This window comes from Anser brachyrhynchus (genome assembly GCF_964034855.1).
Source record: "Anser brachyrhynchus genome assembly, chromosome: 25".
Taxonomy (NCBI): Eukaryota; Metazoa; Chordata; class Aves; order Anseriformes; family Anatidae; genus Anser; species Anser brachyrhynchus.
This window is the reverse complement of record NC_137718.1, coordinates 7,494,618-7,520,994: the sequence shown is the minus strand read 5'-3', so window position 1 is coordinate 7,520,994 and position 26,377 is coordinate 7,494,618. Positions and strand designations below refer to the sequence as shown.

Below are 26,377 nucleotides of genomic sequence, written 5' to 3'. Positions count from 1 at the left end.
GATGGGGCCTGGAGGCACGGGGCTGCGGGAGCGTGGGGCCATAAGGGTCTACGAGGCTGGAGATGTAGGGCCGGGCCATGGGTCTGTATGTGCCCACAGCCCCGTGAAGCTGGAGCTATAGGCCTGGGATATGGATATTTATGTGCCCAAGGAACTGTGAGGCTGGATCTATGGGGCAGGGGCTGTGAGGTGTGGAGGTGTAGGGCTGGTCTATGGGTGTATACGTGCCCGTGGCCCTGTGAGGCTGGATCTATAGGGCAGGGATATGGGTGTACATGGTCCCACGGCCCTGTGAGGCTGGATCTATAGGGCAGGGATATGGGTGTACATGGTCCCACGGCCCCGTGAGGCTGGATCTATAGGGCAGGGATATGGGTGTACATGGTCCCACGGCCCCGTGAGGCTGGATCTATAGGGCAGGGATATGGGTGTATATGGTCCCACGGCCCCGTGAGGCTGGATCTATAGGGCAGGGATATGGGTGTATATGGTCCCACGGCCCCATGAGGCTGGATCTATAGGGCAGGGATATGGGTGTATATGGTCCCACGGCCCTGTGAGGCTGGATCTATAGGGCAGGGATATGGGTGTACATGGTCCCACGGCCCCGTGAGGCTGGATCTATAGGGCAGGGATATGGGTGTATATGGTCCCACGGCCCCGTGAGGCTGGATCTATAGGGCAGGGATATGGGTGTATATGGTCCCACGGCCCCATGAGGCTGGATCTATAGGGCAGGGATATGGGTGTATATGGTCCCACGGCCCTGTGAGGCTGGATCTATAGGGCAGGGATATGGGTGTACATGGTCCCACGGCCCCGTGAGGCTGGATCTATAGGGCAGGGATATGGGTGTATATGGTCCCACGGCCCCGTGAGGCTGGATCTATAGGGCAGGGATATGGGTGTATATGGTCCCACGGCCCCATGAGGCTGGATCTATAGGGCAGGGATATGGGTGTATATGGTCCCACGGCCCCATGAGGCTGGATCTATAGGGCAGGGATATGGGTGTACATGGTCCCACGGCCCCGTGAGGCTGGATCTATAGGGCAGGGATATGGGTGTATATGGTCCCACGGCCCCGTGAGGCTGGATCTATAGGGCAGGGGCTGTGAGGCCCGGAGGTGCCGGGCTGGCCGCTGTCCCTCCCTCACACCCCCGCAGCTCCTGGGCCGGCTCCGGGGCGCTGCGGGGAGCCCCCCGGCCCGGCAGGGGGCGCAATCGCCGGGCGCGGCCGCTCCCTTTCGGCGGCGGCCATGGCGGAGGGCCCGGAGCCGAAGCGGCGGCGGGCGGAGGCCGGGGCCGGGGCCGAGGCCGAGGCCGAGGCCGAGGCCGAGGCGGGCGCGGAGCCGGGCCCCGGAGCCCCGTTCCCGCTGGGCTCCGTGCGGCTGCGGCGGCTGCTGCGCGACTCGGCGCGGGAGAAGGCGGCCTTCGTGCACGGCCAGGTAGCGGGGGGACCGGGGGGGACCGGGGGGAGCCGGGGGGAGCCGGGGGGAGCCGGGGGGACCGGGGGGAGCCGGGGGGGACCGGGGGGACCGGGGGGAGCCGGGGGGAGCCGGGGGGACCGGGGGGAGCCGGGGGGGACCGGGGGGAGCCGGGGGGGACCGGGGGGAGCCGGGGGGACCGGGGGGAGCCGGGGGGGACCGGGGGGAGCCGGGGGGTACCGGGGGGGACCGGGGGGAGCCGGGGGGAGTCGGGGGGAGCCGGGGGGACCGGGGGGAGCCGGGGGGAGTCGGGGGGAGCCGGGGGGAGCCGGGGGGGACCGGGGGGGACCGGGGGGAGCCGGGGCAGCAGCTTTAAGCTGGCAGGAGGGGGGTTAGGGCCGGTATCGGGGGGCTGCTCGCCGCCAGGCGTCCCCGCGGGGCTGCGGGGAGCTCCCCGTGCCGATTTCCGTCCGCTCCAGGTGACCGGCCCCTCGGGAGAGGACACGGACGCTGTGCTGATCCTGGAGAAGACTCCCTTCCAGGAGGAGAAGATCGAGGAGCTGCTGAAGAAGCACACCAAGCTGGAGCTGCAGATGTCCAACGACATCTACAGCACGTACCGCCTCTACCCGCCCCCCGAGCTGAGCGGTGAGTGCGGCCCCGTGCTGCGGGCCCCTGGCCGGGCTTGGCCCCCGAGCTCTTCCCTGCCGGCCTGCAGGGACCCGGGGCTTGCGGGTGCGCTGCCCGCTGCCAGCCGCTGCGCTCCTCGGCCCGCGCTGCCCCCGGATCTCCTGAGGGCCTCGAGCCGTGCTCTGAGGCAGCGCAGCTCCCCCCCGCCGGTGCTTGCGCTCCCCGAGTTTCCCGGTGCTTTGGGCACCGCGGTGGGCTGCCAGGTGGGCAGCTCTTCGATCGCCTGCCGCCATCGCTCTGCACCTTGCTGTAAAGCTGAAGGCGGCCTCGTCTGGAAGTTGCCTGTTCTGTTTGAGATGTTGGGTAATCTCTTAGCTGTCATCCCTCCCCATAAGGTATGCTTTGAAAACATCCTCTGCAGAACATCTGTGTGAACTCTTCTCGTTCCAGGGTGTCATCTCCTGTGCTGTATTTTCATTGCCCGGTGTTGCCTTGTAAGGACAGGCAGCTAATGTGATGGGAATGGGAATTTAAGTGCTGGTAGCCCCTGGTGTCTGATGCATGCAGGCAGACACCTGGTGTGTCTCTGCCTTTCAGGCTGCTCCCTGGTGATTTCACACATCCCTGCGTTACAAATTCCTGATTAACAGCCGAGTATGGCGAGGTCAGATGAGCAGGTTGAAGACATCATGGGACGGTGTTGGCCTGTGAAATGGATTTTCATTGCCATCGAAAGTCTTCTGTGGCTGCGGCACCCTTCAGCTGCTGACGGAGGGGCATGCTTTCTTGGCTGTCCTGGTGCTTAGATTTAATGCTGACGTTTGTTTTAATTCTGGAAGTGCAGTGATTAATTATGTGTCAATGCTGCTGTAAATGTGATGATAACCAGACAGGTTTAACGTAGTCAAAATTAATCAAAGTGGTAGTCTAAAGTAAGAAGTTGTTGTGGTCCCAAATCAGATTTTCAGGGCAATGCACGTGTCTTCCCCCAGATGCTGCTATTTTAGTGCAGCTTCCATTGTGTTAGGAGGAAGCACTGTCTGGCTTTGGAAGCTTGCGTTTTTCTGCAGGTAGCTTGAAGTTGGAAGTTTTGGCCTTAACCTTCCAGCGGCAGGAAAATACGGCGGTGTGCTGGCTGCTGAGAGTGCCCTGGGCCGTTGACAGGATTGTGGAGCCGAAGGCTGGCAGCAGCTCCCACGAGGTGGCATTGCAACGCCGAAATGCCGGGACCTGGCTCCAGCCTACAGAGAGCACTGGGTGCTCGTGGCTTGCTTGCGCTGTCTTGTTACAGGGCTGCACGACTCCGTTGTTGCTCTGACAGCAGAAATGCTGTTACAGCTTGATGTCAGGCCAGCAGCCGTGCGTTCGGGTGCTTAACAGCGTATCTGGGGAGAGTTAACCTTCAGCCACCCTGGTAAAAGTCACTTTCCTCCTGTGCCTGGCTTATCGGATGTCTCCTCCTGATCGATGCTTCTGTGCTGTGACCCTTTCCTGCATAGCTTTGCTATCTGCTTTTCACGCCGAACCCGCTGCTGTGCTTGCGTGTGACTGTGCTGCTGCTCTTCCGGCTGTGAGAAGGAATAAGCCCGTGGCATCCTCCGGCAGAAGTTTGTCTTTCGAATCACCTTTAAAATTGCCTTTCAAAGGCAGGTTTTGCAGCAGCTTTACCAGGGGTGCGCCTGCCGTGGTTTGGAAGCAGCGTGCCCCCAGACAACGCGGAGCATCCTTGCTTCCTGCTCCCTGGCGCAGCTGTGCCTGCGTCCCTACGGCTGGCCCCGCAGGGCTCCGCGCTGGACCGCTCCGTCTCCCCAGCTTCCTACGCCAGCACGTCGTTACCAGAGAAAATGCAAGCAGGGTGAATGATAAGCATGACTGGGAGATGTCTCCCTTGGCAGTTTGAGGCCTGTCTGCTGACGTTAAAAAAGGCTTAGCTCTTCCTTTGAAGAAATTTGGTGCTGGAGGAGCTGGGGTCTTTGATTTACAGCCAACCCTGCGGCAGCTCAAACTGCTCCAGGCTTCCCCGTGCCTGGCTCCACGTATCTCTGGCCATCCAGGGGCAGCGTGTGCTGCTCCTGGCCTGGGGAATGGGCAGGTGCAGTTCTCTGGCTCCTGACCCCGTGGCGAGGCTGGCCCTTCCTTGCAGGGTGTTGTGATGCTGTGTTGAGTTGCTTTTGCAGGTATCTCGCTTGAGATGCTCTCAGGCAGCTGCGCTGGCACCCCAGGACACTGAGCACTGGAGGAAACAGGTTTGGGAGAAGAAGGAAATTGCCCTTCTGAGTTGAGTCATGGCCCAGGAAGGGAGTTGACGCAAGGAGTAAAGCTAATAAACCTTAAAATGAAGGATGAGGAATTTCCTCTAAGGCTGCGCGCAGTGCCAGGGCTTGTGAGAAATCCCTGGACATCATGTGGAGACCTTGCAAGACCTGGCTTGGGGTCTAACTTGGTCTCTTGGCTGTGGTGTTAAGGTTTTACCTCCTGGCGTTTGCGGGTTTGCACTTCCGCTTGGTCTGAACGCAGTACCTTGCAGAAGAGGTCAAACTTTGTTCTCGCCCAGTTCCACTGAAAAGCCCTGGGTCGCTGTGTCATGCAGAACAGGAATTTGCCCCGGGGATTTTGCGGCTTCCCTGCCGAGGGCAGCCAGGCCCCCAGACCGAACTCCTTCCTTTCCGAAGGTGGGGCGAAGCCCCCTTACAGCAAACTGCCTGGGCCGAGCACCGGACAGCGGCCGGTGGCCGGTTCGCGTCTGCACCCAGGCTGGAACGGGGCGCGCTGACGGCGCAGAGCAGCTCGTGGGAGGAGCTGTGTCTCGGTTAGCTGCCTCCGGGTCTCCTGCTTTGTCAGAGCACATCTCTCAGTGTCGCCTTCGTGGTTGAGAGACCCCGGGAGGCTCCGCGTTCAGCTGGGGCTTCCCGATAGCCGAAAGCGGGTGTTTTCATCACCCTTTTCCCCCCTTGTCGTTTAAGCCACTCGGCTGCTGTTTCGTCCAGGGACTAAAGCTAACGCCAGCTCCGCGTGATGAAAGCTTGTTTTGTCTTGGTAGTAAAAGAGCCTGCAAGGCTGGGCAAGGCTCTTTGTTTGCACGGCCCAGCTTTGAGGGGAAGGTATGGAAGAGGCAAGCTAAGAGATGCAAGTCACCTCGAGCAAGCGGCTTCCCTCTGCCCTGGGAATCAGAATTTCGGCGTGCGGCAGCCGCAGCTTACGGACGAGCTTTCTGGGGCTGAGAGTGTGCCAGAGGGTCCTGGCTGGGGGGCGCGTGGAGACAGAGCTTGTGTTCGTGCAGGAACAGGACCTCATCCTCAGCGTGCTCTGCTCACCAGGCTTACTGGCCGCCGGGACAGACACTTGGTGGGCAAAATGGGAAATAACGTTTGAAAACCAGTTTGGTGACGGTGTTCGTCTGAAGCGCGACCCAAACCCTCCCCGTTAAGGAGAAGATAATTTGTCAGTGAGTTTGCTGGCAGGGCTGGTGGGATGCCCTCTAATCATACCTGGTCTAATAATGAAAAACAAGTGTTTTAACTTTGTTCTAGGCTAGCCAGTGGGTGCTGAGGGCAGCTGTTTGGAGATCAGCCGTGTGGGTCTGTGGGGCAGAGCTGTAAACGCTTCCCCGTGTTTGCAGCACGGCGTAACGCTGACTGATGGGGAGGGCGAGGGAAGAACGTACCTCTTGCTTAAGCTCTTGCCGTGCTTAAATATCAGTGCGGTGCTTTCCCTGCCCCTTGCTCCTGCCTGGGTTTAACAGGCAGCTGGTGTCTGAAGGCGTGAAATGCTGGCAGAGGAAACCCCGGCCCGGTGACCAGCGGGGAGGGCAGGGGCTGCCTTCATAGCAGGGGAAATAGGGCTTTCATCGCAGTGCCAAAGGAGCAATTGCAAAAGCTAGATGCTTTAAGCAAGGCGTTCCCGAACAGCATCCAGCTCCCGGTGGTGCGTTTGCCCAGCTGACATCTGTTCGGGAAGGAGCGGCTGCGTTTTCCAGCGCGGCGCAGCCCCGTTTGGCCTGGCTGCTGGCGGAGGTCGTGTTCGTGGCACCAAAGCCGCGCTGGCGTGATTCAAGGGCTCTTGTCAGCCCTGCGCTGGAAGGAGTCTCCGTTTGCCGCACGCGGCGGCGGCTGGCAGGTGTGCAGCTCCCTGTCACTAGCCTTTCCACAAGCACAGCCCGTCCCCGCGCTGCAGACTGAAGCTCACCAGCTCGTAGTCTGAAAATGAACGCACTGGGAGACGCTCCGGCTCCGGCTCTCCGACACAGGGTGGAGAAACTGTGGGAGAAAGGGAAGAGCGTGGAAGGCGGTGGGGAAACTATTCAGTCATGCAGGAAGTGATACATATTCCTGCATTCCTGAGCCCAGAAAGCGTCTGGTTTCAGGCAGCAGGAGCTGGAGAAACTTGCATGAGCTGCACCGGGAAGGTCTGCGTCTCCTGGCGTCTGCAGCGCTTCCAGTGGCCGTGTTTGCACCCCCTGCCCGCCCGCGGGGCTTGCCCAGCAGAGCGAGCCGCCCCCTTAGGGTGTAAATATCAGTCAGAGCCTGGAGCAGTGCTTGGGCCGGAGGGGGGTGTTGGGTGGGTGCAGAAGAAAGGATAGAGAAGGGAGGGCTGGTGCGGGGGGCGGTGGGAGGCGTTACCGTGCTTTGCCCCAGTTTTCAGGAGGTGGTGACTTGGAACTTGTCTCCTTCCCACGCTGTGACTGCCGCAGCCGGGGCCCGCCACGTCCTCCTCCGGCCGTGGATGAGAAGCAGAGGCCGGACGACCTCGGCAGGAGGCCCCGGCAGCGCGCTTGGCTTGCCCTGGCACGTGCTGGCCCCGGAGACTGCGTGAGCTCTCGAAAGCCTCGTCCTCCGTGAGCGCCTTTGTGGTGTTTGTAAGGGAAACCCCAGGCGTCTGTGAGGGAGCGAGGCGGGACCCGGTCAGGGGGAGGTTACGGCAGGTGTTCGCCTGCAGCACTGCACAGCAGTGATGGCAGCCAAAAATGAGGGATGTTCATGCAGGGGGGAAAGGGGGAGGCTGTACGTCGTTCAGTGCGGGTAGGTCTGAGTTAAAAGGAGGAGCTGGGGACAGTGCAGGGAGATGTGTGCAGCAGGAAAGACGTCGCAGAGGAAAAACCTGCAAGAGCGCAAATGCAACTTTCCCTCCAGCTGCCTGTGCTGGGCACTTACCTTGTGTAGCTCGTAAACCAGAGCACCACCTCAGCTCGCTTTTAGCGAAGGGAAGAAACAAGTGCCCCCACCCAGAAACAGAATCAGGTTGTTCCTGCCCCACGTGCTTCTCTCAACTCCTCAGCACACTTAAATTTATTTAAAACACCCCAAAAATAAATTGCAATGGCCCATTTTAATACTGCCTCTGAGTTTCTTGAGCGAGATGAGAGAAGCGAGCACAAATTATCTCCGCGTGTCTCCCTGACCTCTTCCTCACTGTTTGCACTGGTGTGAAGTCTCAGGACAGCTTGAGCCATGCAGCTGACTTAGCTGGTTCACTTTGAAAGCACGGAGAACCTGGGGCAACGTGTTGTGTCCTCTGCTTCTGGCAACAGCTCTGTTCAGTCCCTTTTATCTGTTAAGATTCCCAAATTGAGCTGGCTAGCTCTTTTTTCGTGTGTTTTGTTTTGTTTGTGTGCTGGGTTGTGTTTTGCTCTCCTTTTCGGCAGGGGAGGGGAGAAGTTGTTTGGTGCTAGTCCAGCTGAGCTTCGTTTTCTTGTGGGCAAGGAGCCAAGAGCACGGAGTATTCCCTCAGACACCCCCTTTGCAGGGTGAGCTGCCCAAACGGCTGTCGTGTACCACTGGAGTACCTCTGGCATGCGTTCATTCAGGTTCCTGCAATTAGACCTCTTTTTTTTTTTATTATTATTTTTTTAGGTACCTCCAGCTAATTGCCAGGCAGTCCTGACTTCCAGAGTAAGCCACAGACGTTTTGTGGCGTCCTGGGGCTGGCATTCAGGAACACGCTGGCTGACGTGACTCAGATGCACGCGGAGACAATCGCTGACCCTCTAGCAACCTAAAAACCACACGAAGTGTCCAGTGATTTTTTTTTTGCCCTCAGTTTCCTGGCTAGTTTGTGCCCATACGGCATCGTACGTGGTATTTTAATGCATGTGGAGCCTGTCAGGAGCAGGGCAGCTTTTAAAATGAAGCATGAGCGCGGTTGGTCGCCCGCAAATGGAAAGACTTAGCAGCGAGCGAGCGTGGTCTCGCTGGCATCTGTAGCGCGGATGCTTTCTGTGGCCGAGCGGGGCTGCAGCGTTCGCATCCTGAATGCGAGTGCTTGGGCCCCTAATGAAAGTCAGGCTCCGAACATCTTTCAGGCAGCTTCTCTGGCCTTAGTCACTTATGTTAATTAGCAGTGTTGGGGCGTTCCAGGGCTGATGAGACCTCTAGAAGGGAAATAATCATTAATGAACCGCAATTTCTTCCCTCTCTGCTTTTCAAGACATCTGCTGCTCGACCACAGCTGTGCGTTAAGGGTTCCTCTGATCTCGTGCTGTTTTAACGCACATGAAGTGGCCGTCTCCGCCAAGAGTGGCCGCCCCCGGCCTGGGCGGCAGCAGGGCCTGCTCCTGCGGGACGCGGGGGCGATGCCCGGCAGCGCTGCGGCAGCGCGGGCGCACGTGTTGTATTCGTCGCCAGCCCCGGCGTGCGTTGGTTCGCTGGACTTCTGTGCTCTGGCCTTGTTTCGGGATATAAAACTAGCTTGTGGAAGCTTCAGCTGAAGGCCGATCTTGGCATTTTGTCTCTTGCCTTTCTGTTTTTCCCCCAGTGCTTTTTTTTTTTTTTTTTGTCTTTTTTTTTTAAGCGAGGAGTGGAGGAGCTGCAGCCTCGTCTTCTGCTCTTACATCATCCCACTAGAAGTGCTAATCGAGTCCTGGAAAACAACCTTGTTTGAACATGTGTATGGTGGGAATCAGACCAGACTGCCCTTGTGGTTTGCATTTTCATATTTCATGTTACCAGCATTTTCCTGTGGATTTCATTAAGCTGGGCTTGGCATGAAATGAAAAGGCAGTCTCCCAGCTTGTGCAGCGCTGACCTTAAAAAAACCAGAAACCAGAAAACAAAAAAGATTCCACCCTGATCCTGGCTTCGAGAGCAAATGGATATTTACATTCAGTGTCTGGCTAACATATAGACGTGTATAAAGCTCGAGGCACAACTGGTTGGTGCCCCGGTGAGCGGCTTGGTGGGTGGTGCGCGGCCCGCGGTCTTTCTGACAGCGGCAAAAGCCGTCACAGAGCCTGGGCAGAAGCTGGGAGCCGGGGCCCGTTTGCTCTGAACGGCGGGACTCCTGCCCCTTGCTGCACGCAGATCTGATTGCTGCCCCGGCTTTGGTTCGAGCCGCGAGGTGTTTTTCGCCTTCCAGCATGACATTCGCTGCCAGCTTTCCGTCGGCTGGGGCGGCGGAGGCCCCCGTCGGTGCCGCGGCAGGCTCTGTCGCGCACCCGGTCGCGGGCAAAGGGGGAAAGTCTCCGAGCGTTGTGCCGCCGCGCGAGGCGTGCCGCTGCCAAGGTCAGAGCCGCTGGGGCGGGATGCAAGAGCGCCCCTCGCCGTGTAACGCCATGGAAAGCACACCTCCAAGTCTTAATCTCAAGGCAAACAGAAATTGTTTTCCTTCTGTTAAACAGCTAAGCGCTCTCCGCTGGGCGGCTGGTGCAGGGGAACGAAGTGAATCATCCAGCCCTCTTCCCTGAGCTCATCTGGCCACGCTGATCAGCCATTGTTTGCTCCAGATGGGTCCCTCTGTCCTCGGCCTTCTGTCCTCAGGGCTGAGCACCCGTATGGCCGGGAGCTCTGGAAAAGGAGCGGTGCCAGCCCTTATCTTGTCCGCGTGCTCCCGGGAAGTCATCAGGGTCTCCTTCCTCCGGAGGGACGCTGCGAGCCGAGGTCTGTGCCGAATGAATGCTGCCAGTCACCCTGCACAAGGAGGTCTTGTTCCCGCAAGTCGCGTTTGGCACAGGGCATGGGCCAGCGAAGAGCCTTGCCTGCGGGGCAGGGAGGATGGCCTGGCTGTCATACGGCTGCTCACGAGAAGTACAGAGCTGTCCCTAGCTCCGCAGCTGAAAGAGGCTTTCAGAGGAGATGAATGGTCCTTTCCACGTTACGTTTTGCATTATGAACGGAGGAAGCTTTCAGGACGCGGGGGCAGCAGCCTGCCGCGAGCCTCGTAGCCTAAGCTGGGTGCGGTGGAGCAGGGCAGGGTGCTGGGGGCCGGCTGGGGTCAGGGTGTGATCGCCTGTCGTGGCAGAAGTGCCTATTTCTCCTACTTCTCTCTTCCTGCATCCCTTCTGCTGCCTGCTGTGCACACCGAGGGTGGTGCTGCTGTCCCAGCTGCTCCGCTGCTTGAATTCACGAGGGGCTGATGAGGTGCCTGTCCTGTTCTTTCTGCTTCAGAGCTTTTTGTTTGTTACCCAAATGGAAGAAACTCTGTCCTAATCTTGTTCTCTAGAAGCAGACAGCCGTGGTGTGCTCTCAAACACAGCGTGCATGTGCTCAGAAGGACCCTCCAAGCTGTATCAAATAGAGTTTTGGCTCTTCGACTCCTGCAAAATGAGGCTGCATCATTTTGGAGCTGGCTGGGGAGCCGAGCTGCTTCAAGTCTGTTTGCAATCAGAAAGCAGCTCTAGCGGCCTCCCTCTGCGGGAATTTGGGCAGCTGGAGTGAAGCTACGCACAAACTAAAGAACAAAACTTTTGGAAAGGTAGGAGCGGGTCCGCTCCGGGGCTGCGAGGCCCCGCTCCCTGACATTGCTGGGGTCTGTCCCTGCCTCCGTTAGGGGCAGGAGCTAGGGGCTGCCGTGGAATTGACTGCTGGCACCTCAGCTTTGGTGTTTTGGCTCGGCGCTGCAGCCCTGAGACAAACCCTGCTCGAGGCAGTTGCAGCAGGATGGAAGCAGGGGAACAAAGTGGGTTTCGGGCTCCCCCAGGAGAGCAGCTCTCCGGTGCTTGAGTAGTTCAACCACCTTCCAGTCTGCGCACGGCCGCGCCGCCGTCTCCCCAGGTCTGGCTTTCAGCTGCCGCTTCCAAGCACGCTGGCGTGTCCCCGGACGGCTCAGGAGGCTTGGCCAGCTGCTCCGCTCTCCTGGTGGCCCGCTCGCTGCGCCTGAGCTTCCCAAAGACCTCAGGAGGCTCCTGGCTTCAGCTGGAAAGCGCCTGCGTCCCACGGCGTGGGTCCTCTCCTCCGCCAGCGCTTCTGGTTGTGCCCAGTTCCCTCTCCCCATTTTCCAGCCGACTGCAAGCGCGTGGGGTGGGCTGGGGGCTGGTTTCCCTGGCCACGGCTGAGCCGAGGTGGCGCAGGCGGGCGTGCTGGCGTTACGTGGGCCGGATCCAGAGCAGGCTCAGCTCCATCTTCTCGCAGCCTCGGCTCCCCTGTCCCTGCCCGCCGGTGGCTTTCCCGAGGCGGTCCCTGGGGACGGCGGCTGCCCCGGTGTTCCCAAGCCTGGCGGCTCCTCGTGCCAGCCCCTGGCGTAGCCCCGCTGCGTGCAGCTCACGTGGTGTCTGCTTTGGTGGCTGGAGAAAGTTGCAGAGTGCTTGCCTGATAACATCTGGTTAGCTTCAGATGTAAGAATGAGGAAAATGCCCTGGGTAGCGTTGTTGTGCGCTGCTTCTGTCCTAGTTGACTGCACACAAACTCTTCCCTGGGAGCCCCGGATCTGTGCTGATGCTGCTGATACGTCTGAAAAGCGAGCGTGGGAAAAACCTTTTTGCACAGAGTACCCTTCCACCTGAACTGGAAATACAGGCTCTGGCTGTGCCGTCTGCTGCTGCTCCTTGTCTGCAGCTGTACCAGCCTCCTCTCCTTTAGAGCAGAAGGAGCCCTGCAGGTTAAAGCACTTGCCTGCCTCCTGTGTCAGCTCCCCCCTGCTATTTTAATGGTATCTTTTCGAAATGTGTTAGTGTGGCATTTATTAGAGGGGGAAAAAAAGGATTTATCAGGAACTAAGGGGAGTAACTTGGCTTTCACCTGTGATTATAACTCAGCAAAAATGTTTATTTCTAGAGATAAAAACCACAGTGGTGTACCCCGCCACAGAGAAACACCTGCAGAAATACCTCCGCCAAGAAGTGCACCTCATCCGTGAAAGCTGGGAGGATTACAAGAACATAACGCTGCCCTTCATCCAGTCCCAGAGCTTCAGCATCCAGGTAGGGGCACTGCTGCTTCCCCAAGTTGCTGTGGCTCTGCATCCCTCTGCAGAGATGGAGGAGTCTGAAGGAAGAGGTGTTTCAGGCAGTGGTGTGTCAAACACCATTTGACAGCCTCGACAAGGTGGGTTCCAGTTGTGCTGGTGCTGGAATGGGTTTGGATGGTGGGAATTGAGGGCAGGAGAAAAAAAGCTCAGTTCTCAACCTGTTTTTTTTCTTTTTTTTTAGCAGTCTTGATTTTGATATTCTTGTCTGCAGCCCGATGGCTGCTTCCTGGCACCACAGCCGCCAGAGGCTGTGCCTGCAGGAGCACCAGCAGCTGCTCAAGGCCTCGTGCATTGCAGTTGTGGCATGCTGCAGTCTCCGATTCCTGTGGCCAAACCAGAGCTGAAAATGTGCCTTGAAGTCAACAGATTCTGCAAAGCCTGACATTTGCAGGAGCCTTAGGGACAGGGGCAGGGCTCTGGCTGTCTTTGGTCTCCCTCTTTAACATATCGGGCTGTCAAATATCTCCTCAGAAGCCCATACAATCGTAGAATGGTTTGGGTTGGAAGGGACCTTAAAGGTCATCCAGTTCCAACCCCCTGCCATGGGCAGGGACACCTCCCACCAGACCAGGTTGCTCAAAGCCCCATCCAGCCTGGCCTTGAGCACTCCCAGGGCTGGGGCATCCACAACTTCTCTGGGCAACCTGTTGCAGTACCTAACCTCTCTCTGAGTAAAGAATTTCCTAGAGTTGTAGAATCATTAAGGTTGGAAAAGACCTCCAAGATCACCTCCCCGATCCTGCTGGCTGCACTATTCCTGACACAAGCCAGGAGGCCGTTGGCCTTCTTGGCCACCTGGGCACACTGCTGGCTCATGTTCAGCTGAGCATCAATCATCACCCCCGGATCCTTTTCCTCTGCACAGCTTTTGAGTTACTCTGCCCCCAGCCTGTAGCGCTGCATGGGGTTGTTGTGGCCAAAGTGCAGGACCCGGCACTTGGCCACGTCGAACCTCATCCCTTGGCCTCTGCCCATCGACCCGTCCTGTCCAGGTCCCTCTGCAGGGCCTTCCTACCCTCCAGCAGGTCAACACTTCCCCCCAGCTTGGTGTTGTCTGCAAACTTAGTGGGGGTGCCCTCAATTCCCTCATCCAAGTCATCAATAAAGATATTAGAGAGGACGGGCCCCAACACCCACCCCTGGGGAACACCCCTGGTGACCGGACACCAGCTGGATTTCACTCCGTTCACCACTACTCTCTGGGCCCTGCCGTCCGGTCAGTTTTTAATCGAGCAAAGCGTGTACCTGCCCAAGCCACGGGCTGCCAGCCTCTCCAGGAGAACACTGTGGGAGACCGTGTCAAAGGCCTTGCTGAAGTCTGGGTAGACGACATCAACAGCCTTTCCCTCATCCACCAGGAGGGTCACCAGTCATAGGAGGAGATGAGGGTGGTCAGGCAGGACTTGCCTTTCGTGAACCTGTGCTGGCTGGGCTTGGGGGGTTTATTCTGCTCCACATCCCAGATTTCCGGATGAGGCTGAGTATCCCGAGGATAACCGGACTGACTATTAAAGATAAGTGTGAAGAAGGCATTAAGAACCTCAGCCTTTTCCTTATCCTCAGTAGTTGTGTTCCCACCGCGTCCAGTAAAGGATGGAGATTCTCCTTGGTCCTCCTCTTACTGTTAATGTATTTCTAAAAACGTTCTTTGCTGTCTTTTACCACAGTGGCCAGGTTGAGCTCGTGCTGGGCTATAGCCTTTCTGATTTTTTCCCTCATATGCCAGCAGCTTCCTTGTACTCTCCCCGAGTCGGCTGCCCCTTCTTCCACCAGGCATAAAGTCTCTTTTTCTCCTGGACGCTCAGCAAAAGTCCCCCGTTTGGCCACGCCAGTCTTCTTCCCCACCGGCTCATCTTATGGCACACGGGGACAGCCTGCTCCTGCACCTTGAGGACTTCCTTCCTGAGGAGCATCCAGCCTTCCTGGTCCCCTCTGCACTTCAGGACTGACTCCCAAGGGACCCTCCCTACCAGCGTCCTGAACAGTTCAGTCTGCCCTCTGGAAGGCCGAGGCAGCGGCTTTACCGACGTGGATCAGCGGTGCTCTGCCCCCGTCCCCCTCTTGGTTGCACCCTCTGTAGATCGTCAGCTCCCCAGCACTTCGCCCTCTCTTCTGACTGGGGGCCTGTTGAGCAGACATGACCGGCTGCAGATTATTCGAGATGTCTGGGTTGTGAGGCTGCCTGCTCCACTGAAAACACCCGCTTAGCTACCGTACTTCCTTGAGGCAGTCTGACCTTCTGGGTAAGCTCAGCAGTGCTAAGCCAGGCTCTTTCCCCTAGGCTCCTCCAGTATAGCTCTCCTGTTCTGTGGCATTTCTGCACCATTACAGAAAAACGTTTCCCTTGGAGGTGTATCCGAAGTGTGTTTCCCAGGGTTTCTGGAGGCTTTCTGCGTTGGGATGTTCCTTCTACAAGGGTGGTTCCCTGGGTGTTGGTGCTGTTTGCTGGGCCTTTCACGTGTCTCTTGGGTGTTGTGGAAATGCGAAGACTGAGACTGTGCCTGGTTTCCTGCATCACAACTCGCTCGTCGTGCTTTGCATACAGATACTCTGCCTTTCAGTCCTCTGGTCCATATTCCATGGGGAGAAGCTGAATTTCAGTCTGCTTCTCGCCCCAGGCAGTGGAAATGGACTTGTTTCTTCTTTCATCTCCTTTTTGACCACTCCTCTCCCTACCTCATCTTTTGTCTTTAGAAGGAACACAAGTCTGTAGGGACCAAATCATGCCAGCCTGCGCAGCCTGTAATGCTAGGCTTACTGAGTAATTGATTACTGCTTTTTCAGTGCATTAAAAGAAACTGATTGCTTATGTATCTAATCTGTGCAGCCACTGCCGTGAAAGGGAAACCAGGAAGCAACCTGAACAGCTTTTAAAGCCAGACGGTGGCTTCTGCGTCCTCTCCCCTGTGATGCTGCCTCTGCAACTCACTGATGAGGGAAGCGTGTGCCCTCTCCAGCTGACTGCAGGTGAGGGTCTGCTGAGGCCATCCATTAAAAATAAACTCCTTTGTCTCAAACAAAAGCCAAACACCAGGCCTTGGCTATCCTCTCCCTACACCTTTGTTCTGCTCTCCTGAACAGCAGCAGAACAGTTAACGGGGTTTGCTGTTGTGATGCCTGTTCCCTAATCACTTGCAGATGAGCATGAATCTTGCTTTCTGCATCTAGTGCCAGGAGGCACCTTGCAAACTGCAGTGTGCACTCAATTGCTCCTCACCGCTCGCTTTTTTTTTGCTTCATCGTTCAGCTTTCTTGCAGCAGTCAGGCTGCAGCACCAGTGATGTACAGGAGGCATTTATTAGCTGGAGAAACAGGAGAGTCCACTTGCACCCGACAGCAGCTTGCACAGATGTTTTCTCCATGCCTTTGCTCTGCAGGCTGTGAAGTTCCCTGACGTAGCAGCAGCCTTCAGAAGTTGCTTGAGCTCTCTCTCTGCCCATTCCACCAGGTGCTTGTGAGCTGGTTTCTGCGCTGGGTAGGTGCGTGGGAACACGCTCTGGTTACCACTGGGAGCAGCTGCCTTAGCTGCGCTGAGAGATGTCGGTCAGCATGGTGTGACCATCAGGCCTTGACCTCTGTCATTTGGTAGTGCAGTTTCTTGTCTTTAAGTGGTTTTGAAAAGAGGCAGAGGAAATATGAAGGGTAACAGAAGTACTGGAGGACTACAGAGGAGGCTCTGTTTTCTGCCTGGAGAACGCAAAGCGTGGATACTTTCAGCATAATAGTTTTATTGTGGTCCCAGCTTCTGGACATGTGTTGTCCTCCCCAGGCTTGTGCTGGAAACAGCAAGAGCAGCCAGCTGATCACTGCTGGTCACATGAGGCAGCACTGGTGTAAAATTCAGCTCATCTGATCAGTGAGCTTATTAAGGTACTGATAGCTTGGCACTTCTCAAAAGAGGAGGCGTGAAAAAGTAAACGGCAAACTTTCATTTCCTGCAGAGCTTCCTGCCCTGCTTTTCTTCTAGGGTCACAAAGCACAGCGATCTTGTGACATGCTTTCCAAAATCTCTTCGAGGATCTGAATTTCTCTAAGATGTTATTGCTAGGGAGAAAAGACCAGAAATTTAAGCAGAAAAAAAAGGATCAAGGGAGGAGAGGTTCGTTTGTCCCTAAGGAGATGTATTCAGGTCAGTTCACAATGATCCTAAGTTTTGATTAGATTAATTAAACTCCTGACAGTTCCCAAAAGGGCTGTCTTTTATCCTGAGCATCTGGCGTGCACAGCAGCCACTGACCCAGCTCGCTTGGTGTGTCTGCAAGACTGGCAACGGCTCCGTTCTTCTGTACCCGCCTGGGGTAACAGAAATGTTCTGTACCTAAGCTTGACGGGAAGATGAGCGTGGTGGTGATGAGTGTTGTGTCTGGTTTAGACGCCTGTCCATATCCTAAACACTCCCTAACACTAAAACAACTGGGGGTGCTCTTTCTACAACCTAGTTGTCTCAGTTAGGATTTCTTCAGAGACTGACTGGGGGAGGAACAATTGGCGTTTCAAACTAATCTCAGCTTTCAAAGCCTAGCCATTTCCTACCACCTTGCCCTATCTTCTAGAGACCTGGTTAATGTTGGAGGCCTTCAGTAAGACCCCAAGACTGTTAGCAATTAGAGGAAACCAAGTCACAGTGCTCTCTGTAAAACTTTTCATTTGGCAGGTGATGTTTAGAGCAGGTGGGCAGCTTGTTAGCAGGAAAAGAAATCCAGATATAAAGATGTTTTCTGCCCATCTTACTTTGCCATTTATTCCTGCCCTCTTCCATTTCATAGCAGAAACTTGTCTTGCCTCTGGATGGTGCTTTGCTCTGAAGGTACTGCTGCAGGGGGAAATATTTCTCTGTGGGGTCTGAGGTCCCACGTCCTTCTGTTCTCCTTCCCAGCAGCCCAAGTGGAGCTGGTGAGGAATGCAGGGGGATAACCAGAGCAAGGATTACAAGCAATCTGGAGGTTGAAGCTTTAAATATAGAGACAGAAGAGTGGCAGGCTGTTTTCTAATCAGTCAGGAAACCAAGAGACATGCATTGCCCAAGAAAACACAGGCCTTTCGTGTTCACCCAGAGAGTGCTGACTTCCAGCAGCAGGAGCTGTATCCAGCCTCAGGCTTGCAAGCAATGTGCTGCTTCCTTTCCGAATGGAAAAATCGGCTGAGTTTCCTTTCCAGAGCTAGTTGTAAAGGTTTCAGCAGAGCGTGGGAGGTAAAAGGTGTAAACAGGCCCAGAGCTGCATGCAGTGCCGTGAGAGACGTCTGCGGAGCCCCAGACGAGCTGACTTCAGCCTCTGTCGATCTCGCTAGGGCCTGGCAAGCTCCAGGAGTGGCGTTGCTCATGCTGGTGAGGAGCCTGCTCTGTCTGAGTGCTCGTGCCTGTTTGCTGCCAGATGGGGAGCGCGGAAGAGGAGAGCTGCTGCCCCTCCGGGGTTTTTGTGCTTGCAGCGGTCCGCAGCTGTCTCCCCAAGCGGAGAAGCAAACGTGGGCACGTGTCCCAGTGGCAAGGGAGAGACCTGGGCTCTGGGGTCTGCGCCGGGCTCTGCTCTCGGCTTGCTGGGGTTAAACCAGCCAGGTTGGAGCCCTTGGCTGCGTATTTCCTTCTGGGTGCTGAGTCAGGCTGCGCCCCGCTGCCCCGAGGTAAGGTTTCTTCACCTTCATTGCTGGAAGGAGGAAGCCCGTGCTGCCTGAGCTTGCTCAATGCCCTAGCAAGCAGCGAGCCTGGCTTCCTTTTCAGAAGTCTGTTCTTGTTACAGACAACCCATTAATCAAAGGTGCTAATGACAAGCAAGACCATCAGACGGTAATTTGGCACAACCTGCAGGAAGAGCTCAGGAAGGTGGCATTGCAGACGTTCGTGTAGCAGGGAAGGCGGCAGCACGATGTGCTGGCTGGAGAGCTCAGCTCTTAGCCAGCTGAGTCAGCCTGCGGGGCTGGAGTCAGGCTCGCTTAAAAACATTTAAAACCATTTTTGGTTATGGAAGAAAACGGGCTGTCCGAGCAGTAGACAGTAAGTTCTGTGTGTGAGCGTTCCCATTTAGTAAGAATTTGTTTAGCGTTAGAGCTTGGGGTCGGAGCCTGAGTGTTGGGCACCTCAGACCGAGGACCCGCTCTGGGACCTGGCGCACGCTCAGGCTCTGGCCAAGCAGCCAGGTCTGGCTGCAGGATACTGGACTCGATCCTGTCGGGAAGAATCGTCTCCAAATCCTCTTACAGGCAAATGTAACAGTTTTTATACTGGGCTAAACTGTCCCTGTTCAATACCTCATCTCCAGCTGTGGCCAATTCTTAATGCTTGAGAGGAAAACAAAAATCCCTGAATAATTTAGCTAGCCAGCAGCGTAGTGCCATGCAGTGGGGTCAGGGGGGTATCTTTTGACTGAAGTGCTCGTAATCGCCTGGAGTTTGTTGGAGTTTTTATGGATAATTAACTACAAATGTTGTTGGCCAGGAATTTATTTGGTCTTTTTAAAATCAAGTTGTTGATTTTTTTTATTTTTTTTTATATTCTCCTTGCAGTAAATACAAACTAATCCATGAGCTTGGGTTAAATGTGCCTGAGTTTATTTTCTCTGCTGGTTTATAAATCACGTTTCTCTTTCAGTGGGTGTATAATATCCTGGAGAAGAAAGCTGAGGCTGATCGAATCATCCATGAAAACCAAGATCCCTGCAACGGCTTTGTTCTTGTTCCAGATTTTAAGTGGAATCAAAACCAGGTTTGTTTGCTACTCTTGTTTTTGAAGGGATGCTGCTTGTTTAGAGGTAGTACAGAGGAAGTGTCCCCTTTTGTATTACTAATAGCACGTTAATGAAAGTTTTAGTAGGGGAATGTATCCTTCCTGTTCACACCGTCATTAAGCAGTGATGCTGCCAGTGATTCAGGGCCTTGTATCGCACGTGGACACTGCACTGCACAGACTGTCCTCACTCCTGCTCAGTGATTTATTTATTAGCTTCACTTTCTCTTCCCTGTATTGGCCTGAGTATTGTCATGATGTGTTTGAACCTAAGTCCAGATGCCTGTTTGTTCCCGATGAATTCATTTGTTTGGGTTTTTGTAAGCCTAAATGTGAGGCATAAATCAGTCGGATGTGTTGTTGTCCTCCGATTGTTCCCATTAACTCTCCTGCACACGATATCAAACAGATGGTTGTTAGCTTATGAGCAGCTGCTTAACCCCTCGCTGGAGTGGCCACTTGTTGAGATTCAGAGGTTTTAGCCCAGGCTATAATCCTAAATTGAGTGGCTCATTATTTCCTTTGACTCTGGCTCAGCTCCTGCGGTACCTCCGTGGCCTGGAGACATCAAGGCCCACGGCGTGCCTGCGGAGATGAAATACCACGCTCAAAGAAGCAAGGCTCCAAGCCTGCACCCGTTGACTCGCTGGAGTCAAAAAGTCCTTCATGTTTCTGATCCTCAAAACTTTTCCGCGGGTGGCAGCGAGGGAGCGTTACCGTTTGATGGAAACTTAGAAATGGGAACTGAAAATAGTCCTGCCTGTGAGCTGTTACCACAGTGCAATTCTGTGCTTCTGCGCTGAGCGTGGGCCAGGGGGAGGCCGGGAGGCAGGGGAATCATCTCTGGTCTGCTGCTAAATTACTTGGGGGAATGACCAGGTGGGTACACGTACGTTACCGCAGGGTAGTCCGTATACAGGGAGAATTCCCCACACATCAGCTATTCCAAAAATCCCTTGCCAAGTTGCTGTGAGTAACTGAGCCTGAATTTCCACCTGTTCCCCCAGAGGTGCGACCTTCAGCGCGCGAAGCGGGCGCCACGCTGCAGGCTTGCAGCCTTGCTCACGCCGTTCAGTGTCTTTACTTGCAGGATGGTGACAGCAACACTTAGCGATCCCAAAAAGTTAATTTGCAGCAGTGTGCCGTCCTTTTCCTCGCTCTGAGCAACGTCGTGGTGTAAATTCTCACTCACTGGGACCAAACCGAGTGGTTTGGATCAGCATTGGAGGCAGGTGGGCTAGAGGTTGTACTTTACTTTTCTCTGCTGTACCCAGGTCTCAGAGCTGGTATGGTTAGGGAGCACTTAGATGGTAGGATTTGTCTTTAGGGGAGGTTTATCCATGCTGCTGTTTGCTTTTTTTTTGTGAGCCAAACAGGATTTTCTTGGTTTCTTCCCCGTGGCTGCCCTCGCCGCTTGCCCTTGCTGCCTCTGGAGCAGCACAGCAGCTGGCCCTGGGGCAGAGCCTGCCCTTGAGCCCCGACTCCTCCAGGCTCTGGGGGAGGACTGGGGAGGTGTGGGGGGGTTCAGCGCGTTACACGTGAGTATTCTTCTAGGTGATGGGAGTTGTTGATAGCTGGGTGCTTCCTGTGTTTTAAAAAAACAGAGGCGTGGACTCCTGGATGATTTTTGTGATTCTTTACCCTGAGAGAAGGGCTTGGACTTTATTTTCTACGTCCGTGGCGTTCAGGATTTATAGCCCCTCATGCTGAATGTCTCTTTCCCAGGCAGATGAGAGAGCGTCCCAGGAAGGGGTGTTGGCTTCTGTCTCTGAGCCAAGATATTTCTTCTTGGCTGCGGGCAGCTCCAAGCCACGGCTGAACCTGGTAGCCTCGAGGTTTGCTGCGAGCACCGGTTCCTTCCATCCTCCCGTTGGATCCCACCAAACAAGCAGGGCTTGATGTCGCTGCTCGCAGGCAGGCGCAACATCCCACGCCTGGAAAATGCAAACGGGCCGGTGAACTGCTGAGCTTGCTGTTAGCCGTATACAAATGATTTTAATTTGAGAAAAATGTTTCTGCAGCAGGGGAGTTCCTTAAGGAGGAGAAGCTGCGGAGTAAGAGAAGTCTTGTTTGTGAGCTCTTGGTACAGGCTTTTGTGTGCAGCCTGGCCTTTCGCGTCGAGCAGGGTACGTGCATGGCTCCCGTTTGGTGAGGCTGCCGTCAGGAAGACGAGGACTGTTTTCCCTGCCTTGCAGGAAGCTGGGTGTGCGCTCAGCAAGGAGGGTACGTCTTTTAATTTAGTCATCCGCATAAATAAATTGTATTCTGACAGACGCTGAATGCGTTCGGGTCCAACGTGTCTCAAGTCCTAATGTATTAGATTAAACGTGGGACCTGTCAGAACAGATCTCATCCCTGCAGCTGCTCTTCAAAGCCCTCGGATGTTCAGATTTCGACTCATCTCATCAGCACGCTCTGCCGGCGGCGGCTCATAGCCGTAGGCTACTAAATTAAATTAGGGAAGCGAGATAGGGCTCCCAGCAGGACTTGCCGAACCTCCCCAGAGCACGGGCTTAGAATTCTGTTCGACAGTGTCGCCTTGTGCTCTGCCTGCAGATCCTGCAAATGCACCTGTAGTTATTTCAGGCTGATGGATGGGAGGAAGGTTTCCTGTTTGTGTTTTGAAGTCTTCCCGCTTGCTGCTGACCTCCTGCAAGCGGGAACGGCTGCTGCTAGTCAACCTGTCGGTCCTTGGTGGCACTTTGAGTTTTCTTGGGTCTTTTTTTTTGCCGCTTAGCAGCGCAGCGTTTGCCCTCGCCGATGCCCGTGAGTGCGGGTTCGGCCCCGCCTGCAGGACCAGCCTTGCCTGGCGGGGTCCAGCGAGTGCTCCAAGCTGGAGCGTCCCTTCCTGCCCGGTGCCTGCCCGCAGCGGTGGGCCGCGGGACAGGCTTGCTCGGCTGCCTCGACCTCCTCCTCCTCCTCGCCTCTCGGTGCCTCTGTCCACCGTCGAGCCGCAGGCTAGCGGGCGGCTGGCCGGGATCAGCCGGCCATGCTTAGCATGGGTAAGCTGACACCTAAAAAAGACTGCAGCAGCGGTTTGACAGCTTGGCCTGTGCAGAGGAATCAAGTTCTTGTTAAACATGCGGCTGGGAGGCCGGTTTTAGATCCCTCTAGCTTTTTTCCTCTTCTCAAACCCGCAGGAGCCCTGAGGCGTTGCCTGAAATGGTGCCGTGCATTACATCACTGAGGGCCTTTTTAGCAACAGGCTTATTTGTTTCAAACAGTAACATACAGATGTTGTTCTAAGGAGAGGGGATGTTTGCTTTTCTCCTGCGAGCCAGCTCTGGTTTGAAGAAGGCAAACTTGATACGCCATCTTTTTTGGAGCTGTGCACAGGGCTGCTCTGAGAATCAAATCAAACCATGAGAATTGCTTTGTTGGCTGGATGCAAATAAAAGCTTTGTATTTCGAGAGTCCCAAGACAGGGTTCTGCAAGCATCTTTTGGCATAAACATCTGTTTCTGAATAGCCAGATGGGTTTCTTATAACCCTGAAAAGATCTGCTGGGTCTTGGATATCTAAACCCTTTGCTTTAGTGTTTATATCGTTAGAAAACCGCTAAGTAACCTGAAGGAGACAGGGATTAAATGGTGCAGAGAGGGGTTGTTTACCAGGAGGATTCAGTTTCGGAAACAGAGGCAGCTGAAGATGTAGCCTCGGGCAACTGCTTGCCAGGACACAGCACAGCACAGAGAGAGCACAGGTAGATTCAGGCGCGGGTGACGTGCAGCCGTGGATATTGCTACAGAGCATCTCTGTTACCAGCGGTGCGTGAGCCTGTGTCGTGTCCTTCTGGCGGCCTCTGCCTCTCTGCACGGGCAGATCCCTATAAAAGGGGCTCCATCTCCGTGTTTGTTATCCCCTGTGCAGCAATGCCACACGGTGATCTGACGGAGCGTTTGATTTTTATTTATTTTTGACATACAGCGATCCACGACCCTGTGTTCTGTTAAACATTTAATTCGGTAAGTGCTTCCGGAGGTGCCAAAGGTCTGGCTGGGAGCTGCTGCGCGGCCGTGTGTCACGGCAGCGGGGCTGTCAGGTGGATGATTAGATCCTGAAAACGGTTATTTATAGAACGGGAGCGACTGGAAAGCGGCCCACTGTTTGTGCAGTGGAAATATAGGAAGCTTTTCATTCGGAAAAATCTACAGTCACAGTTCTGGCCGCTGGCATGCAGCGTAAATCCTCGCCGGGGCGCGGAGATAAGCTCCGCAGAAAGGCTGCGCTCAGCGCCTCGGGCGCTGCAGCCCCGCGCAGACCTGGTGCCTGTCCTGCCCTGTGCTGGGGTCTTTAGTCTTGCTGCCTGCTGGGACAAGTGCTCCTGAAACACTCGAGGAGATGCTGGAAGCGGGTTATTTCTGTGGAAGGTGGCGGTACTTGGGAGGTCTGAAACGTGGGGAAGCAAAGGGTAGAGGAGGCTCGGCGACTGTTTTAGTCTTGGAGCAGTGAAATAAAACCCAGTGACTACACGTGCTGTGTGTACAGTAGAAAAAGTTTGCTTGATCTGCCTTTAAAACCGAGAAGACATTTGTGATCGTGTTGTGCATTGTCTGGGAGAAAGCTCCTGTCCTCTGGTTGTTACTGTTCCAACAGCTGAAAAAAACAATTTGTCCAGAAGGGGTTATTAAAAACACGCGGGGTTTGGGGTGAACGCATCTCGTACCGGGGTTCTCAGCTAGGATTCCTCCCAGCTTAGACGTTGGTTAAATAAGACAGCAGGTAGTGAGCACGCGTGTGTGTCTGTGTTGTGACACAGTGTGGAAAGCTCAGGTTAGCGTGCCGGGGCCAACGTGCTCAAGCCTCCGCTGCTCGTTCTGTTGTCAGCCTCATCAGCATCCTCTGTCTCTGCTTGTCCGCAGCTGGACGACCTCTACTTGATAGCCCTCATTCAGCGCCGGGACGTTAAGTCCCTTCGGGACCTCACAGGGGAGCACCTGCCTCTGCTGAAGAACATCCTGCAGGAAGGCAAGGTGAGTGCAAGGGCAGCGGGCGCCTGGGCTGCTGCTCTGCTCTGGTCCCTGCCTGAATCCCCCGGCAGTCGGGGTGGCTGCGAGCCCAGACCTGGCAAAGAACCGCCTGCAGACCAGCAGCTGAGAGATGCTAACGTTGCCCTCCCAAGGTCCTTCCCGTTATTTTGCTGCAGTGCGAAGCCCTGTGCCTACCAGGGGCCATCCGTTAATAGATGACGGTGACTTTCCTTGCAGCCGCGTGCGGCAGCGCTGGGAGCGGAGGGGTGCCTGGGGACGCTGCTGTGCTGGGCGGCCACCCGAGGGGGGGCACGCTGTGCCGCGGCGGCAGGCCGGTGGGTCTCCCTGGGAAGCGCTGAGGGGGGAATGGAGCACTAAGGAAAAGGGGGCGCTTTAAATCCTGCTTCGTGCTCTGGCTTCTGTGCCCTTGAGGCCGGATGCATTACCGGCGTGCTGGGCTGCTCCAGGCACTGACCAGGGCTCGGTGCCTAGCAAAGCAGCGAGTCTCCGTAGGGCCATGGGAAGCATTTTCTGGTTTCCTTTCCTCCTCGATTTAGCCCCTCTCATGGGAGATGGTGGGGGGGAGGTGTGAATGCCTCCCTTGCCTCTTTCCCTTCCTGAGACCAGAGCAGAGCCTGCCCTGTGGGCGATGCGCTCTCTGTTCGCCTTACAAGGGCCTGTTGGGTTGGGAAACCCCTCCCAGCAATGCCCTGCCGAGCCTGGCCGTGCTGCCCTCCCTGCATCTCTTTCTGGAGACCCTGGTGGCTTTTCTTTCCTCCCGCAGCCACCAGACACCCGTTTGTACGTCACCGCGTGGTGCTGAGTCCTGATGTCGGAGCTGAGGCTCTCCTCCGTAGCTCGAGAACAGTGCTGCCTTCATATTGCTGCCTTCGGCCTCACGCTGTTATGTCCCTGGGCTTGCGTGCTGGCGTGGCGCGTTCCAGGAGAAGGAAACATCTTTCTGGAAAGGGCCGGAGAGGTGGTGGATGTGTCTGGGAGACCGCCCGTCCCTTTGGAGCAAAGTCTTGCTCTTCTTTAAGAAAACACCCTCTTCCTTTTGGCAGCCAGGCTGGGAACAAAGTCTGACCGCTGCCTGCCTTGGAACTGGGACTGCTTCCCGCGGGCAGTGAGCGCCTCACCGCTCCCCTCTTGGGGGTGCTGGATATTGCTCTGCCCGCAGCGCGCGTCAGGAGCTGAGCTTGTCCTCCTGCGCTAACAGCTTCCTTTCTGACCCCTCGGCCATTTTCTCTGGCCGGTGACTTTTCCAGCCCGACACCGGGGCATGCTTGGTAATGGGCCGTATAGATCGGTGTGTGATAGTTCCTCTTCCCTTCACTGCATTCGAAATTTGGAAACTAATTGCACTGGGGAAAACAGAGATTAATTAAGAGATTAGTCAGGGGATTGCAGCGTGCTGAGCAGCAAACCAAGCCGGTGTGTTGGAGTTCGCTGTTGCTGTTTATAGCTTTAATTACACTGGCTGGTAACGGGATCCTGTAACTTGCTGAGCGAGCTGAAGAGATAAGGGAGGAATGGAAAACAGCGAGAGCGGAGAGCACATGCCGGTACGGAGAAGTGGGGCAGCCGGAGGATGAGGGCTGGCAGAGAAGAGCTCTGCCCTTCCGAATTTCCCCATCTCTCTTGCTGGGAGGAGGGAGGAAGCAGAAATTGCTCCTTTTTGTCTTTCCTCTGCCTAACAGGGCTCGGGCTCCCCTGCTCCTGGCTGCCAGACAGCAGGGCGTGTGAGCGGGGCTCCCCTCTTGGTGGGGTGTTTATTTAACAGCTTCCTTTGATGTTTTCACTGCCTGAACCTTCTCCACCCATTTCAATCCTTCTGCAGACTCATTACCAGCCAGGGAGTTTGCCTGGTAACTCTCTGCCTTTCTCTCCTTATTTGTGGCACCTGGGGGCTCTCCTTTCCGTCCCTTTGGGGTCTTTATTCCCACCTGCTCCCCGTCACCCATGCCTTCGCTGCACGTTGCCCTTCCTGACCTGTTTTTCTCCTCAGGAAGCCATAGGAAAGCGCTTTGGTGTGCCTGGATCCCAGCTGCGAATCTACCTGCACTACCAGCCCTCCTACTACCACCTGCACGTGCATTTCACTGCCCTGGGCTACGACGCCCCGGGCAGCGCCGTGGAGAGAGCCCATCTCCTGGCAGACGTGATCGACAACCTGGCGCTGGACTCGGCATACTACCAGAAACGGGCCCTGACCTTTGCCCTGCGGGCTGACGAACCTCTGCTTAAGAAGTTCCAGGAGGCAGGGAGAGTGTGAACTGGCAGAGCCAACGCGGAGTTGCTTTTGTATCTTTTTATCCTAATAAATGCGTTGTGTCTTTTTTTTTTAAAGGGTTTTGTTGCTTTCTTTTTATACTTGGGTTTTGTACAAATTGGGGCCGACAGCCCATTGCTATGGAAACTGTTCTTCTGCTTAAGTCAATTAAAACCTTGATTGA

General features: G+C 55.6%; 1 protein-coding gene across 1 annotated transcript; it reads left to right on the top strand.

The window, feature by feature from the left end:
* The first annotated feature begins 1,244 nt into the window (after positions 1-1,244).
* DCPS (decapping enzyme, scavenger) lies at positions 1,245-26,377 on the top strand. The gene is made up of 6 exons (XM_080567551.1): positions 1,245-1,448; positions 1,907-2,075; positions 12,041-12,186; positions 18,817-18,930; positions 23,814-23,924; positions 25,930-26,377. The coding sequence occupies exons 1-6, from the start codon at positions 1,260-1,262 to the stop codon at positions 26,194-26,196; spliced, it is 996 nt and encodes a 331-aa protein (XP_080423677.1). The 5' UTR covers positions 1,245-1,259; the 3' UTR covers positions 26,197-26,377.

Coding starts and splice junctions, on each gene's coding strand:
- DCPS (XM_080567551.1), top strand. CDS start 1,260: ATGGCGGAGGGCCCGGAGCCGAAGCGGCGGCGGGCGGAGGCCGGGGCC. Junction 1,449..1,906: donor CGGCCTTCGTGCACGGCCAG/GTAGCGGGGGGA, acceptor CGTCCGCTCCAG/GTGACCGGCCCCTCGGGAGA. Junction 23,925..25,929: donor ACATCCTGCAGGAAGGCAAG/GTGAGTGCAAGG, acceptor TTTTCTCCTCAG/GAAGCCATAGGAAAGCGCTT.